The sequence below is a fragment of the Aspergillus udagawae genome, assembly GCF_001078395.1.
Source record: "Aspergillus udagawae IFM 46973 DNA, scaffold_2, whole genome shotgun sequence".
NCBI classification, from domain to species: Eukaryota; Fungi; Ascomycota; class Eurotiomycetes; order Eurotiales; family Aspergillaceae; genus Aspergillus; species Aspergillus udagawae.
Window position 1 is genome coordinate 193,645 of NW_025091265.1, and position 18,592 is coordinate 212,236.

Consider the following 18,592-nt stretch of genomic DNA (forward strand, 5'->3'; position numbering starts at 1 on the left):
TGGCCTTAGATTGATTAACACGAGAAATGCAATAATGGCCTCATCTTTATCTTGGCAATTGCAGCCACAAACAGATACAAGCCTGGATAATGCCGTTTATCATCGGATTGAAGCCGCAGTTGCCAAATAGTGCTATTTCTCTGTACTGCTGTTACCCCGACTCTTATCTCTGCCAAGTCATGCTATCCTCTTGGCTGTCGACCTACTCCTCCTGCCAAGACATCATTTCCTGCTTGGATGCAACTCCAGGCGGGATGAGGTGCCATTCCGTGAATTGTCGCTATAATGGCGACGCGGGGAATCATTCAGAGTGGCGGGTTTACAGCCGCAATTTGGCAGCAGCGATGGCCTGCTGGGAATGTATAAAAGGCAGGCGATGATCGGAATGTTGATCACTATTCGAATACTCTTCTTCTCCAGCTGTAGCATTTTAATCTCTCTACAGCCAGAGCTGTGAGATAGTCGACGACTTATTCTTACAGCGTCAGCATGAAGCTGCTCTACCTCACGTCGTTTGCCTCTCTGGCCCTGGCCAATGGCCAAGGATGGAAGCCCCCAGTTCATCCGGTTAGTGTTCCTCTCCTGTTGTCTTGTTCCTATGCTAAACCATCCTGTCTACTATAGAAAGTCTTGCCTCATATGATCCAATTGTGGGACCTTATGGAGGGCGCTCAAAAGCTGGAAGACTTCGCCTATGCCTACCCGGAGCGCAACCGCGTCTTTGGAGGACGGGCTCACGAGGACACCGTCAACTACCTCTACCGCGAGTTGAAGAAAACCGGCTACTACGACGTCTACAAGCAGCCTCAGGTGCACCTCTGGACCAGAGCCGACCAGGCTCTCACCGTCAACGGCGAGACCTATGCGGCCACCACCATGACTTACAGCCCCAGCGTGAACGTCACTGCTCCGCTGGCGGTGGTGAACAACCTGGGCTGCGTTGAGGCTGACTACCCCGCCGATCTGAAGGGCAAGATTGCTCTGATCTCACGGGGCGAGTGCCCCTTTGCGACCAAATCCGTGTTGAGCGCCAAGGCCGGTGCGGCGGCTGCGCTCGTGTACAACAACATCGCGGGTTCTATGGCGGGGACTCTGGGCGGTGCGACCAGCGAGTTGGGACCCTACGCTCCCATCGCTGGCATCAGCCTTGCGGACGGGCAGGCGCTAGTCAAGAAGACCCAGGCGGGTACGGTCACGGCCAACCTGTGGATCGACAGCAAGGTGCAGAACCGGACCACCTACAACGTGATCGCGCAGACCAAGGGCGGCGATCCCAATAACGTCGTCGCGCTGGGCGGCCACACGGACTCGGTCGAGGCCGGGCCCGGCATCAACGACGACGGCTCCGGCATCATCAGCAACCTCGTCGTCGCCAAGGCGCTGACCCGCTTCTCGGTCAAGAACGCGGTGCGCTTCTGCTTCTGGACGGCGGAGGAGTTCGGCCTGCTGGGCAGCAACTACTACGTCAACAGCCTCAATGCCACCGAGAAGGCCAAGATCCGTCTGTACCTCAACTTCGACATGATCGCCTCCCCCAACTACGCCCTGATGATCTACGACGGCGACGGGTCCGCGTTCAACCTGACCGGGCCCGCGGGCTCGGCGCAGATCGAGCGGCTCTTCGAGGACTACTACAAGTCGATCCGCAAGCCGTTCGTGCCCACCGAGTTCAACGGCCGCTCCGACTACGAGGCCTTCATCCTGAACGGCATCCCCGCAGGAGGCATCTTCACCGGCGCCGAGGCGATCAAGACACAGGAGCAGGCCAAGCTGTTTGGTGGCCAGGTGGGCGTGGCTCTGGACGCCAACTACCACGCCAAGGGCGACAACGTGACCAACCTCAACCGCGAGGCCTTCCTGATCAACTCCAAGGCGACGGCCTTTGCGGTGGCGACGTACGCCAACAGCCTCGACTCGATCCCGGCGCGCAATATGACCACCGTGGTCAAACGGTCGCAGCTGCAGGAAGCCAAGAAGAGGGCTCCTCACTCGCACGCCGGTGGCACGGGATGCTACAAGGACCGGGTTGAGCAGTAGTTCCTCCTTTGGGCGGGAAATAGGGACCGTAAAAACGAAATGTCTCATGTTCTATGATGTAGATACAACAAATCATCCATATAACAATATCATTCATCATTCATATAAACCCCTGAGCGTCCCTCCTACTGTACCACACACTTTGCCCCGGCTAGTCAGGCAGGACCGGCACCCTTGGGAGGATACTCCTTGCCGTCGGCGTTGACCTTGGGAGTGCAGGCGCAGCGTTCAGACTCGGGCACCTGGTCCATGACGGAGGGGATGTGGCTTCCACAACCCCACCAGGTTTTTTTCTCTGTGTCTTGTTAGTAAGACTCCGTGACAGTTGGAATGGAGACATACGGCAGTTACTGCACTTTGATGGCATGCACATTTTGTAGAGGAGGTTATAGAAGTGGCTTGTGTGATTATGATTGAGTCTGGTTGATGTCGATGATGACGACCCGTGTGAGGGGCACGATTTCAATAATAAATACTTCCATTTGGCATAAAAGGTGGGTGCTCATTAGTCATAATCAAATCATTTCTAGATAAGACAGAAAGAGCCGGAAAGCCTGACAAGAGAGTCGCCGATTGATGGTTCCCGAGACCCCGATACCGCTCATTCTGCGCATTTCTGTCTTTGACAAGGAGGGAATCATTTCTATAGATCGTCTTGGATGAGATATAGAAGACAAGCATATGATAGAGAAGAAGGTTAAAATAAAGTAAAGCTTGCCATGCTGATCTGAGGACCCTGAGGATTAGGTCTGGGGTAATATTAACATAACTCTAAGCAGGGAATAAGCAGCGGCCAAAGCGAACAATATGCAGCCAATAATACAGAATCAGACTCTCATGGGTGTTCCTGTTATTACTTTCCAGTCCTTTATCAAATATTTATCCCAAAAATGGCAACAGCCACATTTTTGTGAAAGGTTTCATGTTTATGCTGACTATACGAATTTGTCGGTCGGAGGTCGGGGACTCGGGGATGAACTTGATATACACTTGGCTAGGATCTTCAGTAGAGGATAGAATCGTTGTTCCTATTTACTCGGGGCGACTTTGACTGGCGAATTATTACAAGTGGCGATCAGAAAGTCAAGAGATATTCATACCGGAACAAAGACATTCGGGCAATAATAGCACCATCTTGTCCCCGTTCCCCGATGCTCGATAGCGGACTCGGGGAAGTGGACCTTCGAGCGTCCAACTTCCAGGATTATATTCATTATGATTGCTCTTTTGGTAGCTTGATATTATTCTGTACGATGACATACAAAATACCTTGCCGCGCGTTGAATCCATAGCTGATTACTTCATTCAGACAACAAGATGGAGTTCATCATGCATGTTTTAATGTCATTGATCAATACTACAACTTCACCTTGGCAGGAGCACAGCAAGCAGCTGGCTCGGGATGGAGCGTCGACCGGTTGAATGTCTGAGTCGACGCGGGAACATCCAGCGCCGGGTTCTTGGTAAAGAAGCCATCCGGCTTGAGCATGACACTGACCCGCTCGACCGGCATCACAGGGAAATCCTCCACTCGGGGGTTGTGCGTAAGACCAAAAGCTAGGACCGTCAGCAAGGCCACAAGGCGCGAGTCAATCGAACTTACTATGCCACAGGACAAGATCCTCATTCTCAACAGGATCATTGCGCTTCACCCACTTCTCCACGCCCTCGCTCTGCTTGCTCTGGTTGGTGAATTCTCCAGCCGCATACAGCTCGTCATCCTGATACTTCGTCACCCAGATTGGCTTGGTGGCGAACTCGGCCCGCTTGTAGCCAAATGACCTGTTCCCGGCCAGAAGCATCTGGCTCGGCGAGGTCTGCAACTTATAGGCGACCGGTTTATACGTGATAGGGTTGACGCAGGCGTCGTTGCGGATCTTGAACACACGGTGGCGCTCCACGCTGGTGTTGGCGCTGCCGCTGGTCCGCAGGACGGTTTGTTCCGTGGTGTAGCCGACCAAGTACGGATTATTCTCGTCCTCGGGCATCGGAACGCTATCTTCATAGTAGACCGTATTTTTGAACCCATCCAAAGCGGGGTCGATTCGGAAGGAGAACATGTGCTGGTGGAAAGGCGCCATAACACCCGGCCCAACGTTCGTTCCCCAGGGCACTGTCGTCCCGAACTTTTCATTGTCGAACGGGACAGTAGACAGAATGCCAGTCGCGCGCACCTCCAGCTCGATGTTAGCGGCTTGATCGAAGATAAAGGCAAAGATGTACTCGTAGTTGGAGACGGTGCAGATCATCTGGACTACTAGCTGGCGGTTGCGGACCACCGTAGCGGCGCCGGTGCGGTAGTTGGTGTGCTTGTGCTGCAGACCATTGTCCTGCTCATGCAAACAGATGACGTTCTTCAGCTGCACGGGGTTGCCCTTAGAGTCGGAGCGGTACCCGTCAAAGTACTTGATGTGACCCAGACAGTCGCAGCCCAGGGAGAGCTGGTTGGCAGTGATGCCGAATCCAACGTCCCCGACATCAAACGCCTGCTTGCGGTGGTAGGGGGCGCGGGGGTCTATTCTATTAGTGACTATCCTTGTCCTCAGTCATGGATGTTCAATGCATACCTCCATATGGTACGGTCATCTCGGACACTGACAGCCGGTAAAACACATTGCGTCCGTCATAAGTGGTATTGTAGATGACTAGCCCTTCACGGGTGTTGAACCCCACGCGAAATTTCCACTTCTGCCACGAGACCAGGTTTCCCTGTACATGGAATGATGGACCCTCAGGTTGCTGCACGATATAAGGCTTCAGATCCGTCCGCAGTGGTTCTGTAAGCAGATCATGCGCGTACTGAATGGTCTCCACCGTCTTCCACGGCTGAGTCTCGGTGACCTGGGCGTCCACACCACCCGGGAGATAGTCCATACGGACAAGTTCGTGGGTGAGTGCATCGAAAACGGGAGAGAATTTGCAGGGGGCAGAATAGTGGTTATTTTGCGGGTGGTCCGTGGTCACCACGTACATATAGCACTGGAACAGGCGGCGAGTTTCCTTTGGATCGTCCGTACCGTAGATCCAGGGATCGTTGCAAACCGTTACCCCCTGCGGCAGTTGCAATTTGGCAATCTCTGCCTGCACGGCGGGATGGCTCAGACAGAGTTGCTCGATTTCGATCAGTTCGTCTGCATCGACCGGGCCCTAATTGTGTCAGAGACATTTTCTGAAGGTTCATCGATTGACATAGCATATACCTGGACCTCTTTGGGCAGCTGTCTAGCATACACAACAGACCTTGTCCCCGCATTAAGCAACGCTTTGTAGAATGCTTCATTGTCTAGACGATGGAATAGAACCTGCAGCAACCGGGTTGGGGCCGTCGGCAAAGGCTTCCCTAATCTCTCGGCTTCGATGTATGGTACAACCTCCCTCTTCAGAGGTTCATTGACATCAATTTTCTTATATCTCAAGGAGACTCCCGGGAAAGCCGCTTCCAGAATCTTGACGGCCAACTGGATTTCCCCGGGAGTGATGGGGTCAAAGGGATGAAGCGCCGTCATGATGTGTACACCTAATCGGAACGAAATGAATGACTTGTCATATTTTTGACCAGGGTCATTGGGCTTTATATACCCTTTTCTAGGACGTATCTACCTGGGGAAAGATACCTACGCTCTCCAAATCCTCGTGTTGTACGCAATGCTTGAAAAGCCGCTGATTGGTGGTCGGATCCCTGTCTCCGCAGCCGAGTGTCACGTGCATTGTACTATTGGTCAGCTCTGACTCGGCGTATCTCTTACCCAAAAGAGTTAGCGCATCACGGGTGTTATCATTTCCTTTTTCGTCCAGATTGACAGAAACAGGGAAAAAGCACGAGGAGACGCTTCGTTTCATTTGACGTTCATTATTCATTAGGTTATCGTCAGTGTTGTCGACGGCCAGCGTCATGTCACAACAAGATACAGATATCCCCCCAGCAGCACCCCCAATCCCCCCGTTGCGATCCACGCGACCACTCGGTCAGCCATCGAGACGATACTAGTGTCGTCGGGCAACGCAGTTCCCTCCGAGGGACCCCTCCCCGCCGCACTGTTCCCCTTGCTCGTTCCTCCCGTGCTATTGGTCAAGGGCCCCGCGACCGTCTCGAACAGATTCGCCTGAACCACCTCCAGCGCCGACATCTGCTGTCCCACCCCCGTTGTGCCGTCGTACTCGCCCGTCGTCCAACGCATTCCGCAATACGTCCCAGTCTTGCCACCGACACATTGCGCAGCTGCTGCCATGGCCGAAGCCCGCAGTCGAGCCGCAATGGTATCGCGGGTCCAGGGAGCCAACTGCGCAACATCCCCCATCCAGCGCGCCAGATACGCTTTGAAGGAGTACTGGTCGGTTTGACACGTGTTGATCGTCTCGCAGGCGTATTCATAAAGTACATTCTCGGACGACTTGTTCGGCGAGAGGAAGATCCTCTGCGCGTCGAGGAGACCGTCGATGCGCCTTTTCCAGGTGGAGTTGCCTTTGGTCTGGAAGGTCAGCTGTTGCCTCACCTTTGGAGAACTGACTAGGAGACATACATAGTTCCACATATGGGCGGCTCCATGCAGAAAGACACCATTGTTATACGTCCATTCGACTCGATTGAGCTCGGAGCAGTTGTCGCTTTCGTACCCCCCGTCGAATACGTAATATTCCGGATTGATCAGTCCAACGTCTGTGACCCAGTCCCAGACCTTGTTCGCCCATTCGGCATACGTGGCATCCCCTGTATACCGTGCGAGACGGGCTGCGATATTGAAGAGCCCTCCGTTGGAGATGGAGTTGCGATACGTGTATCCGTTGTTGAAGGGGAAGATCTGCCATTTCAGCCCACCTCCACAGGTCCGATCGTCCCAGCGCGCGACCTGCTCGTTGAAGACTGCTTGCGCCATGGCCAGCCAGGACGGCGAGTCTTCGCGTGGGTTGGGGAAATTGTGTTCGGCCGCCATGAGTGCGGTAAAGGCCCAGAAGGCCTGGTCATCGTTGCCCTCGGTGCGGGTCTGGTTGGATGGCATAAAGTCACCTGTTCCCGCCTGATGCAAAATAGCCTGCATGGTGATGTTGTTGTAGGTATCGTCGCCGGTATATCGCCAGTAGTTGACGAGGGTGCCGAAGAAGGCGCCGGCTTCCCACCAGTAGTAGGGGGCAGGCAAGTTACCGGGGACGTCGCCGGTGTTGTTGCCTGTGTAGAAGCTGACGAGGTCCCAGGCTAGTTGACTGGCTACCTCTTTGATATTTTCTAGGGACAATTAGGTCCGTTCGGGGTGGGCAATGCTTTCCTAGACCTCACCTGAATCTGTAACGTTGAGGTTGAGTGCGGTCGCTTGGAGGGGGACTAGTAATAACGATAATAATAGACGCGAGCTTAGAGATAAAAGCCAGTGACACTGGCATTGACGTCCCATCCTGGACGTCGCGATAATAATTTCCCTCAAGGAGCGTAAAGAGACTGATCACTCTGGAGTAATCATCCCAATGAAAAGAGCGACTGTTGAAATATACTTAGCCCTCGACGGCTGCAGAAACCTCGTCCATGCCTGAGACTGTGGCCGACAGGGCAACATCCATCCTTAAGTGGTGCGAAGGTAAAGACCGTTCCTGAGGTCGGAACGTAGAGTCTCTTTGCCATTTGTCTGCAGTGCCTGACGAGATCTAAACTAAGAACAGTCTCAAAAATGGGCAACCATGAAGTACATTAAATAACGTCAGTCGCGCCATCCCAATCAATCAACGACAGACAATAACCGCTGAATCACACCTACAAAGCGCGAGCTAGGTATCTTACAACCAATAGAGAAACAGCTACTACTCGATGCGAATTATCTGATACACCAAGGCGCATCTGAACGGGGCTTGATGAGTTGATGGAGCAACAGCTGTTTCAGCCTGGAATTGGTGATTCTGTTCCAGGCCAGAAGACTCCGAGGCAACTCACTGAGATAATGTGAGGATTGATAACTCAACGCCGTATTCTTACAGCAGTCATCTACACTGCCTGCAATGTATTTCTTTGAGATACCTTCCCAAGTTTTGTTATCGTCACAATCATATCCAAGATACTCAACTTAATGCAGCCATGATGACATACTAAGTTACTGGCCAATCAGATGCCGCCTGTCCCTCTCAGTCTCAGTCTGCGGGGTCGGTGACTAAAATGCCAACAATAGCATCACGGACAGGCCAAAGCAATAGTAATGGTCAAACGTACAATTGTTCTGACTGAATGAGAACGGATGGACCACTCAGCTCGTTCCAAGCGCACTTCCAACGCGTACGTCTCCCAGTTTCGTAGCCGAGTGCCCGACTGACTGCCACAGGTGTCAGCGATGTCGAGCTCGCAAGGTCAAATGTTCCGGTACGCTGCCTTGTGACAAGTGCCGCAATCGGCAGCAAGCTTGCGTGTTTGAGGAAGATCGGAAGATTGTAGTTTCTGAAGAGTATGTCGATGAAGGCCAGCATGATATCTGGTTCTAACGGACATTGAGGTTGTTTCTTTCGCTCAAGAGGAAAGTGGGCGAACTAGAAGACTCACGTACATCGACACCGTCAAAGCGGCCTCGCTTCGTAGAGGGTCATGCCAGTAATTCTGAATCTAGCGGTTCAAAAGAAGCGCCGCAGTCAGTGTCGGAGCCATGCGGAATCGGTACGCCTGAGCAACAGGAGTTGAATCGACACGATGAGCGATTCGCCTCCAATCCCTTGGTATCACCATCCACCTACGTGAAGAACAGCGGACGCACACAACGGGCCTGGTGTATGCTATTAACCTGAAAGTAAGAATTTCGCTAATGGTCGACTATCAGTACTTCTTGGTCCTACCTCGACATGGTCATTCAGCCGTCGGGTCCTCAGCACGATTCAGACCCGGCTTAACCCTACAAGCACCAAACCGATTCCTCTGGCCGTCGACGGCGATGCATATCAGATTCACTGGCGCCAGGCTAGCTCCGAAGAGATCCCGGATATAAGCGGACTCCCTCCTCGCGATCAAGCAATCTATATGCTCAACACGGTCCATTTCCATTTCGGCCATCCGTATCAGCTCTTTGATGAGGAAGGCTTCGCCCGTAACTTGGAGGAGTTCTATAATAATGCATCCGCAAAGGTCCAGGAATCCAGGCTGTGGTACGTGCAGTTTCTCGTCGTGCTTGCGTTCGGAGAGGCATTGCTGGCGCCTGTGCGAAGGGCATCAAATACTGCATCATGGACAAAGTACTTCTCCCGAGCGATGTCACTGTTACCAGATACCACGGCGCTCTGGCAGGATCCTCTTCTCGCCATTGAGGTTCTGGCGCTCATTGCGCTGTATCTTCACTCCGTGGATATGCGGGACTCGGCATATTGCTATGTATGCATTTGCCACTTCATGATCGATGGACGACGACTGACGAGCGCAGATCGGTCATGCCATGCGTATGGCTCTGGTCGAAGGCTTGCATCGTGCTCTCCCAGTCGACCAACTGGGTCAGAAGCGCGTCGAACGATGTACTAAGGTGTGGTGGACGGTATACATTCTCGACCGCAAGTTCTCTTCGTTGATCGGGTCACCGGCTTCAGTGAATGACGAGGACGTAACCACAGTCCTGTGGGACCCGATGACCTGCTCCCAGGAGACAGCAGCTTTGAGCCTTCATGTCAAGATCACGCAGGTCATCACGCGGGTGTTAAATAGTAAGCGACCTGCCAGGTGGTGATAACAGGCTGACGTCGCCCACAGCGGTGTACAGCGCAAACGGGAAGTTGGGCGGTGCCTTTCTTCATGGCATCCGCTCCATACTACATGAAATGACCGACCTGTCGCGGGAACTGGAGGAGGTTTTCGCGTATCGATTCTCGAGTTCAGTGGATACTCTTTCCGGTACGGCCACTCGGTTAACGCTTTCCTGTCATTCGGTGAGTGACATTTCTTCGATAAAGACCCAGGAGGCTTATGGAGAACAGTGCATTATCGTCACCGCTCGTCCACTCATCCTGAGTTTGCTCTGGGAACGACTAAGCTGCTTCAAAGACGGCGACGTCTTCCGAAGTCTATCTTCCCCCATCCGAACCCTGATCCAAGCGTGTACCGAATCAGCACTCAGATCATTGAAGATACTGACGGCCCTGCGAGATCAGAATCTCCTTGGTTAGTCCCAATGCTCCTGGCCGATGCGTACCCTAACAGCAAGACAGAAACTTTTCTCCCCTTCGACCTCGAGAACCTCTTTTCGTCCTTCTTTATTCTCTCCTTGATCTCCGCCGTCTTGCCCGGCTCAATACCGGACCACAGTTACCGCGATATGGGCTTCAGTCTGTTAGACGAGATGATCGCCAGGGGAAACCGCGTCGCGCAACTTCGCAGATCGGAGATTGAGCTTCTCGAAGAGCTGGTGCAACCGCTAATACGGCCAGAGACCCCTCACCGTGAAGAGGACGCTGGAATTCCTCTGATTGAGTCAATCAACGAAAAAAGCTCTGTAGCTCAACAGGAGCGCCACGGACTGGGTCCGGATGCAGATGGTCCCGGTCCGACTCCCGCAGTCACAGTCACAGGAGCACAGGAGGAGGAGCTCCTTTTCGACTGGCGGGATTTTGGACTATCATTGAATCACATGCTTTTGGCGACGGATGAGCTGAACGCGAACAGCTTGGTTCCTGGAGGCGAGGGCGAGGAGTTACCGGCTGACTTGTGGCTGTGGGGTGACGGCTAGCTTAATTTACCTTTCTCTCAACGAGAATAGAGCATTAGCATTAGAGATTCCGATACTCTCTCTGTGATACTGTAGATATCGGAATGTCGATCTTTCCAGACTGTATTACTTCGTTAATGGCGCTATTGCTCCTTGTCTGATAAAGCAGCAACGTACGGTCTGCCATACGACCGTATCTTAATGTCTTAGAACAGCCTTTCGTATGAAAATAGGTATCAAACACGACCTCTTCACCCGAGTGCCCATATCTAAACCATTCTTGCTACCATTTGATTATTTTAAACGTTCTAGCAGCACGCAGTGTATGAAAGCTAGATGCGCATGCCGGGCACGGAGATCTTCAAATATGTCACTGAAATTAGCATGAATGGCCTGCAATGACAGATCTATCTAAGGTTTCTGCTCCGTAAGTAAATTCGTAATTGAATGGCCTACGTATGCAGATACGTGGATTCGGACATTGGCCCGGATCTTCAGACTACAGCGGCTATTTTTCTGTCTTAATTGCCGACTGAATTGATCTCCATATATGAAAATGCTTGTCATTTATCCATGATGAACATGTTAGAATTGTGCCTCCCATGAAAGCAATCCATAATGTAAAGCCGTGGCTACGTCCGAAATGTACTTGATTCATCGGCCCATTGTGCATACGTGTCTCGAGCGCAACGCTTCTCAACGCTGGTTTTTTCCCGTACCATCGACAATGTGTGTGCCTAGACTAGAATAGTATTCAATAGTACCAAGCATTCGTCATCTTGATCTAGAGTTTTGTCTCATGCCAGTGGCTGCTGTTAGCGGGTCGAAGGCGTTCATTAGAGCCGTTGTAAACGTAAGTGAAGGGATCCACTCACGTTTCCTTCTGAAGGAAAGAGACAATTCCACGTCCCTCACCATTGTATGCTTAAGACATTACAATAATACTTGCTATAATAGGAGCATAAGCCGAGTGGAACGGTGCTATTATAGGTTGAAAGTTGGTGTATTCTGGTATATGAAGCGCAGTTGCATATTAAGGGCGCCATAGGTGAGAGGGAGTAAAAAGGACTGAGAGAGCAACACTATCGGTTGTTATTCTGCACATGTGTCTGTCTGATATAATTCATAGAATCTAGACCTCCGATCAAATTTTTGAGGACTTGGAAATCCCACCGTCCTGCCATAAGGTTACGCCCGGAGATGCCACTGCAAGACAAAAACACGGTAATGCTGTTGTATAGATACCAGCCCACGAATCAGGTCAATTCTACTGCATAACCACATAGAAGATTCAAGGTCTTTTTATTGTTCCTTTGCGCATTTCCTGGTTCTGAGTGGCTGAGAATGTTGACGACGCAAGGAGGGCCCGCTTACGTAGGGATGGCATGTTGGTTCCAGGATGACAATCAACAATCAACAAGCCTAGGTCCAGAACGGCGCAGACTATATCAATTCAGCTAGTCAGTCGTCTAAACGCTCTTAGGTCTTGATGGGATGGGGCAACTCGTTTCATATTCGGTACTCCATTGGGTTTGACCCGAGCGGACGGTTGATGAATACCAATTGACTAGACGAGCGTCTGTCCAATATGTCTGCTTTTTCTTGGGCGTTGACGATAGACAGACTTGACCATACGTCTTGCCTATAATCGTTCAGGTCTTTGATCTTTGGCGCTGGTCCCACTTGGCGAGGTTCAGGAGTCTTCATCCAGTCGTTCATTCATATATCGCACCCAACGCTCTTTTTCACGGGATCACCATCGCTGCCACTCCTTTGACTGTTTTACACCAATTCTATCAAACATTGGTCACTCCTTTTATAAGAGAGCTAGATTTACCCATTCGTCATGAAGTGGGAGTCGTTCCTTTTGACAGCCATCACCGCTGGCTCGGCCATGGCTGGAGCACATCATGCGCACGAGCATGCTCATCGTCGTCAGCGTCTTGCTCACAATGCAGAATTGATGGCCAGGCAGATCGGCGCCCATGCCAACCTGGCGATCAGCACCAAGACTATCGTCAACCTCGACGTTGTCACCATGTACACCACTATCACGCGACACCATCCTGCCCCCGCGCAAACCACTACCGTGGCAGGCGCAAAGGCTTCCACTGCTGGCAGCCAGCCTCTCGCAGGCGTCAACCTCGGCGTTTCTGTGAACCTTCTAGATGTTCTTCCGCCCACCACCAACACAGCCACTACGTTTAGTACTGGCACCAGCACCAGGACTAGGACCAGCAGCGCCACAGCGTCTGCTGCGATCAGCAACTCCGGCAACAGCGCCAGCTGGACCTCCACTCCTTCAAATGGCGTGTACTCGACCTCTGGCTTCGGCCAACGCACCACCTCATCCGGCTCGGGGATCGAGTACACCGGCAACGTCGGCAGCCCCTGGGGCAGCAACATCATCGAGGTGACCGCCTCCACGGCCTCACAGTATAAGTACGTCGTGAAGTTTACAGGCAGCAACACCAATGACTGGTTCGTCTCATTCTGGAACAAGATGGGCCCCGAGGGCAAGCTGGATGGGTGGTACGGCCACTCGGCGCTCAACTTCACCCTTGCGGCTGGCGAGACCAAGTACGTTGCCTTTGACGAGAACTCGCAGGGAGGGTGGGGTGCCGCTGAGGGCGACTCGCTGCCGACGGATGAATACGGGGGGTACGCCTGTACCTGGGGAGAATTTGATTTTGGGAATACCGGTAACGCTGAGTGGTCTGGGTGGGATGTGTCTGCCATCCAGGCGCAGAAGGCGGGTCTGACGGTGCAGGGGATGAAGATCTGTGATTATAAGGGAGATGATTGCTCGTATATCACGACTAATGCCGCCAAGGTGGTGAATGCGTACACGGAGGCGCAGGCATCTGTTGATGGCATCGGGGGTAGTGTGAGTGCCGGCGCGGTGAGATTAGTAGTTGAGGTGGATTACAGTGGTTGAGTTGTTTGACCTCGACTGTACATACACAGTTTAATCAGGTAAATAGATTTTAGACTGTACACACTGATCTATCTTCCTCTTGGTCAGCCCTTCATTCTTGCCCGCGCAAAGCCGTCTACTCTGATGAGGAAAAGGCTCAATAAATTGATGATGTCCAATACTATCTAGAGATGAATAAAAGAGACTTTGCGCTGAATGACGTTCACCAGTCCCGAGACTGGAAGCTAAGGTGAGCGAGATAGATGAGCTATAACTCTACGAACTAGACATGGCGGGAATAGTGATGCTCTCAATCGTCCACACCTTTCCTCCCTCGCTCGAGCTCAGACCAGAATACGTCGCACCGGCAGCCGAAGCAATGGTGTTGCCAAAGGTAGTGTCGGCCGAGGCTAGAGTGATCTTCGTGTTGAGGTACTTTTGCTCTGCAACAGTGCCTGAGCAACCACCGTTGCACTCCGTTCCAGTGCCGTATCTACTCGATCAGCATGAGATCTATAATTCGGAACAAACAACTCACCCAGTCATATACGGCCCAGACTTGTGCGAGAAGGTCGAGAGAACCTTGCCCGTCTGCGCATTTGTAACGTTCCTAGCGACATTAGCAAACGTCCTACAGGCAGTGCGATATACATACTGCACCCAAGTGTCCTGATCATCCAACAAGGTATACTCGATGCGAACCTGATCCGTTCCGCTCACCGGGCTGGCATCCCCATCCAACTGTCCAAAACTACCGAACAGACTAGCCCTTACACACCACTGGCCCGTCGCTGCACCGCACCAGGCATTGCTGGGCCAGCTTTCCAGCGTGGTCTGGACCAGATCGCCAGTGCCGTTGCTCATCCCGGGCCAGAGGAAGAGCTCACCACTTTGAGTTGCAGGCGCCGCACCGGGGATGAGTGTGGTGACTGCGTTGACGATGGTGGATTTGGTAGGGCCGAGAGAGACGCTGCCGCCCCAGGTGTCTACACGTTTGATGACGGAGGCAGATAGGCCCAGGGTAGGGAGGAGGAGGCCGAGTACGAGCTTCATTATGATGGTACGAAGAGAGTCAACCGCTAAGCACTGAAAGATTTGTTCTTGATGGCATTCGATTTGGCATGCAGAAACTGGGCTTTAAGTGTTCGTGCGACTGCTTCAGGGGGACAAAGAATGCCTCTTCGCAATCTATTCGAGAGCAAATCGGACTCTGGCGAATCAGCCTGAAACGAGCCATACAGCCCCTGGTACATGTAGATTCTCCACCACTAAGTTGGCTTGCCAACTTAACTTGCTTAAGCTCAAAATTGACAGGTGGGTGAGACACGGAAATTCTTCGGTTCTTATTCAATATCATGACAGTGCCGACTGGCATCCAATTTTCCAGTCATTCTTCACAGCACTCGTGGACCGTTTTTCCGTGATGGGGGGAACTAGTACCCTACAGTCTCAGGTAAAGTCTGCGTGTTTTGGAGACCTGCCAGGCATACTCTGCTGTGTCGCATTGTCATGGCACCTGATATTAAGGCCAAGGTGTTTTAGCACTGCCATAGTTTTGCAGGATATCGCTCGCTCACTCCTTAGGATCCCACGTGGCCAGCATATTCGGATTTCCTCATACACAAACAGAGACGATGCGGAGCCAGTACGGAGAATAGCCTCGTTTTAGGCTGTTGATATGCATGAGAGTACACTCCCCTTTCAAATAAACATACGAGTAGAGGATCATGCCAATGCGCCCTTGTTTCGTCATGACTCATGATATCCATGGTATCCACTTGAGCATGTTTTGGCTTCTCTGATTTTGGCTGATAGATTAAAACTATCGACTGTTTTCCTCAACGAGCTCGCATAGCTCAGTTGGTAGAGCGCATGACTAGTAATCATGAGGTCAGCGGTTCAAATCCGCTTGTGAGCATTTCTTTTTCGGCTCTTGTTTTGGCTATCATCACTATGATGAGATGCTGGTTCGAGTCCGAGTGCGAGCAACGTACTTTCGTTTTTTTGCTCTGTGGGTTATAAGACTGGTCGTATAACTCAGAAATCTTATATCTAATATCGATGTGGCCTTGTTGTGAGTACGTAAGGAACGCCAAAGTCACTGACCCAAGACAAGGGCAGTCTGTTCTAAGGTGTAGCCTATTTACATATCACAGCAGTAGAACATCACCATCAGCAACCAGAGAGATCCATATCCTGCCCTGATTTAGGGACAGTGGCCGGGTAAGTAGAGGTGATCTATTCTTGATTCACGTCTGCCTATAACCAACGTATGGAGGCGATGCCCCACGGTCGGCAGCACAGCCATAGCTCTCGCACCGAATCATCATGCACCATTGGGGCAAGTGGGTTGGTTCGCCGCGCTTATTATTGCTTGTCTGCTATTAATTCTATTAATTCTATATCTGTGCTAGGTAGCTGCCGATGATGTCGAACGCTTTATCTTTCTGCCTGGTGCCACTGATCGCCATCACTCTATATAAATCTCCGTTCCTCGGGCAAAGGAATATCAACATCAACAAAGACCAGCTCATCCAAAATGCCCTCCAAAGCAGATAACACCAAAACTACATCCTCATCTCCTTCAAGCCCCGGGACCAAAAAGTCGCTAACACAAAATAAAGCATGGATCTACGGCAAAAAAGGCTTCGACAAAGCCTGGGACGCTCTCGATAAAGTCGGCGCCCCGGTGAACCGGCTAAGCAACAAACTCGGCTCTGAAGCTTTCTGGCCCATGACGCTGGACAAAGAAAGCGAAAAGGCCTCTCGGATCCTGCGCAGTTTCTGCAAGGATGGAGTATACGTTGCCGAAGATGCGACCGTGGCAACCCGGGAACAGACGCCCGACGGGAAGATCGACAAACCACGAGGTAAACCCAAGGTTCTGCAGAAGATTCCCGCGGAGGTGATCCGCCAGGCCAAGGGCATTGCCGTCTTCACAGCCATGAGGACGGGACTGTGGTTCAGTGGTGCTGGCGGAAGTGGGATCCTCGTAGCTCGCGTACCCGAGACAGGGGAATGGAGTGCGCCTTCGGGAATATTGCTGCATACCGCTGGCCTCGGCTTCCTGGCTGGCATAGACATCTACGACTGCGTCATGGTCATCAATACATACGAGGCGTTGGAAGCGTTCACCAAAGTGCGGGTGACGCTGGGAAGCGAGATCTCCGTCGCGGCTGGGCCGGTGGGCATGGGAGGGGTGCTGGAGTCGGAAGTGCACAAACGACGGGCCCCCATCTGGTCGTACGTCAAGAGTCGCGGCTTCTACGCTGGGGCACAGATTGACGGGACGATCCTGATCGAGCGCAACGACGAGAATGAGCGGTTTTATGGTCGCAAGGTACCTGTCAAGGAGATCGTGGCCGGTCACGTCCGGACGGAGAACCCGTCGGTTCAGATGTTGACGCATACTCTTCATTCGGCGCAGGGCGACAAGCAGTTTGATCTGACTCCGTCTGGGGTTGCTGTACCGACAGGGCCGAGTCCAAGTGATTTCGCGCCCGAGGATCTGGCGAATTCGAATCTGATAGCGCACGGGGCATTGGCAGCTCCAGCTCAGATGGCGACCGCAACTTCTGCTACCGCCAACGACCGTTCCATACCTGTGGATGGCTCACAGAGCGAGGAGGCCATCGTTGCGCAGATGGAGAGCATGGGCTTTGCTAGAATCGATATCGATCGGGCCATGAGAGCGGCGTCCTTCAACCCCGATATCGCCGTGGAGTATCTGCTGAATGTGAGCTGGCCGAGACCTCATGCATTTTATTCGACTAACATGTTTGATTTTCCAGGGGATTCCCGATGAAGACCATCCTGAGCAACAGCAACAGCCGGCCGTTGCTACCGCGCCAGATCATCAAGAGCCTCCAGCTCCTCCTCTTCCACCCAGGCATCACTAATGCGGTCTTATTTATGATGAAGCCACGAATTTGCATATAGACATTTTGGATACTTTATTTGACCTCTGCATACTTTTCCAACGCACGATGTAACTGTCCCCATAGTCCATCATGCCAACTCAGCAACTGCTCCCACTCCTCTATCGTCTTCTTGTAAAACTTCAGCCAGCTACCTACAATAAAATCGGCATATGTAGGCGCATCACCCTCAAGAAAGGGGCCGTCCGTTCGCCGGTACGCCTTTGCTAGCTCTCCCAGCGCATTCTGGAAGCTCTCGAGCATCCGCGCCCTCTCCTCGCCTGTGATCATCAGATCCTCATAGCGCTCCTTGCCCGCTCGCTTGGCAAACGTCGCTTTAGACTCCTCCACTGTCGCAGGATTGTAAGGCATCCCCTGGACACACAGAACGCAGTGCTGGGTGAAGACAGCATCGACCTGGGAATTGAAGGCGGAGATCAGGCCAACAGTCGAAGGAGGGAATAATCTCGGCCCCTCGGGGTAGAGTCTGTCAAGGTACTGCGCGATCTCAAATGAGTCGCCCACAAGTTCACCTGTCGCGTTGTTTCGGATGATAGGAAGGGTGTAGAACGGACTGCCGTCGGGGAGGACTCTGTTGGCTGCTAGGCCGAGTCTCTTGCGAACGGCGGGTACTTCGGGCAGTTCTACCCATTCTGTTTGATAGTGGACTTGTTTAAAGTTGAGGGCGTATCTGTTGCATCTTAGCTTATGTGCTGGTTGGATAATAAATATGACGCACCTTGTTTTCCAGGGATTCGGCGCATAGCAAGTGACTGGTGGGGCGGAGGCAATATCATAGAAGAGAATGGCCGGCTTGGAATTGGATTCCATTATGGTGATCGGATAAGATGTGGACCGTGTACTCCGTAGTAGATCTATTTTGACGGGCTGACCAGAAGAACCAGCTTCAATGATCAATAGAAGGTGAGATGAGTGTGATTTGGGTTAAGGATGGTGCAATCTACGATATTTATATATAAGACCGCGACCGTTGTTTTTTCATTGATTGATTCCTGGACAGCATCACTTGCATGGATCATAACGGATCAGGATGAGCCAACATGACTCAT

At 52.2% G+C, this 18,592-nt stretch overlaps 9 protein-coding genes and 1 non-coding gene across 10 annotated transcripts; 5 read left to right on the forward strand and 5 right to left on the reverse strand.

Moving 5' to 3' along the window:
* Positions 1–489: 489 nt before the first annotated feature.
* On the forward strand, positions 490–2,037 carry Aud_002381 (M28 family metallopeptidase; the record flags this gene model as incomplete). Its single annotated transcript, XM_043287352.1, has 2 exons — positions 490–567; positions 625–2,037. 2 exons carry the CDS (start codon positions 490–492, stop codon positions 2,035–2,037), a joined length of 1,491 nt encoding a protein of 496 aa, XP_043143287.1.
* A 155-nt stretch (positions 2,038–2,192) lies between these two features.
* On the reverse strand, positions 2,193–2,410 carry Aud_002382 (uncharacterized protein; the record flags this gene model as incomplete). The annotated part of the gene is made up of 2 exons (XM_043287353.1): positions 2,193–2,332; positions 2,380–2,410. The coding sequence occupies 2 exons, from the start codon at positions 2,408–2,410 to the stop codon at positions 2,193–2,195; spliced, it is 171 nt and encodes a 56-aa protein (XP_043143288.1).
* Positions 2,411–3,394: 984 nt separating this feature from the next.
* Positions 3,395–5,543, reverse strand: Aud_002383 (copper amine oxidase; the record flags this gene model as incomplete). The annotated part of the gene is made up of 4 exons (XM_043287354.1): positions 3,395–3,594; positions 3,641–4,552; positions 4,605–5,184; positions 5,238–5,543. The coding sequence occupies 4 exons, from the start codon at positions 5,541–5,543 to the stop codon at positions 3,395–3,397; spliced, it is 1,998 nt and encodes a 665-aa protein (XP_043143289.1).
* Positions 5,544–5,927: 384 nt separating this feature from the next.
* On the reverse strand, positions 5,928–7,424 carry Aud_002384 (glycoside hydrolase family 76 protein; the record flags this gene model as incomplete). The annotated part of the gene is made up of 3 exons (XM_043287355.1): positions 5,928–6,506; positions 6,558–7,258; positions 7,310–7,424. 3 exons carry the CDS (start codon positions 7,422–7,424, stop codon positions 5,928–5,930), a joined length of 1,395 nt encoding a protein of 464 aa, XP_043143290.1.
* An 828-nt stretch (positions 7,425–8,252) lies between these two features.
* Positions 8,253–10,709, forward strand: Aud_002385 (putative C6 transcription factor; the record flags this gene model as incomplete). The annotated part of the gene is made up of 8 exons (XM_043287356.1): positions 8,253–8,290; positions 8,337–8,456; positions 8,505–8,773; positions 8,823–9,367; positions 9,417–9,690; positions 9,737–9,912; positions 9,961–10,144; positions 10,192–10,709. The coding sequence occupies 8 exons, from the start codon at positions 8,253–8,255 to the stop codon at positions 10,707–10,709; spliced, it is 2,124 nt and encodes a 707-aa protein (XP_043143291.1).
* Positions 10,710–12,534: 1,825 nt separating this feature from the next.
* Positions 12,535–13,626, forward strand: Aud_002386 (putative allergen Asp F4-like; the record flags this gene model as incomplete). The annotated part of the gene is made up of 1 exon (XM_043287357.1): positions 12,535–13,626. One exon carries the CDS (start codon positions 12,535–12,537, stop codon positions 13,624–13,626), a length of 1,092 nt encoding a protein of 363 aa, XP_043143292.1.
* A 255-nt stretch (positions 13,627–13,881) lies between these two features.
* Positions 13,882–14,658, reverse strand: Aud_002387 (uncharacterized protein; the record flags this gene model as incomplete). The annotated part of the gene is made up of 3 exons (XM_043287358.1): positions 13,882–14,098; positions 14,144–14,215; positions 14,261–14,658. The coding sequence occupies 3 exons, from the start codon at positions 14,656–14,658 to the stop codon at positions 13,882–13,884; spliced, it is 687 nt and encodes a 228-aa protein (XP_043143293.1).
* A 792-nt stretch (positions 14,659–15,450) lies between these two features.
* Aud_002388 lies at positions 15,451–15,523 on the forward strand. The gene has a single exon. It is a non-coding gene; the product is annotated as a tRNA-Thr (tRNA).
* Positions 15,524–16,144: 621 nt separating this feature from the next.
* Aud_002389 (DUF500 and UBA/TS-N domain protein) lies at positions 16,145–17,504 on the forward strand (the record flags this gene model as incomplete). Its single annotated transcript, XM_043287359.1, has 2 exons — positions 16,145–17,341; positions 17,397–17,504. The coding sequence occupies 2 exons, from the start codon at positions 16,145–16,147 to the stop codon at positions 17,502–17,504; spliced, it is 1,305 nt and encodes a 434-aa protein (XP_043143294.1).
* A 54-nt stretch (positions 17,505–17,558) lies between these two features.
* On the reverse strand, positions 17,559–18,353 carry Aud_002390 (glutathione S-transferase family protein; the record flags this gene model as incomplete). The annotated part of the gene is made up of 2 exons (XM_043287360.1): positions 17,559–18,213; positions 18,262–18,353. The coding sequence occupies 2 exons, from the start codon at positions 18,351–18,353 to the stop codon at positions 17,559–17,561; spliced, it is 747 nt and encodes a 248-aa protein (XP_043143295.1).
* Positions 18,354–18,592: the final 239 nt, after the last annotated feature.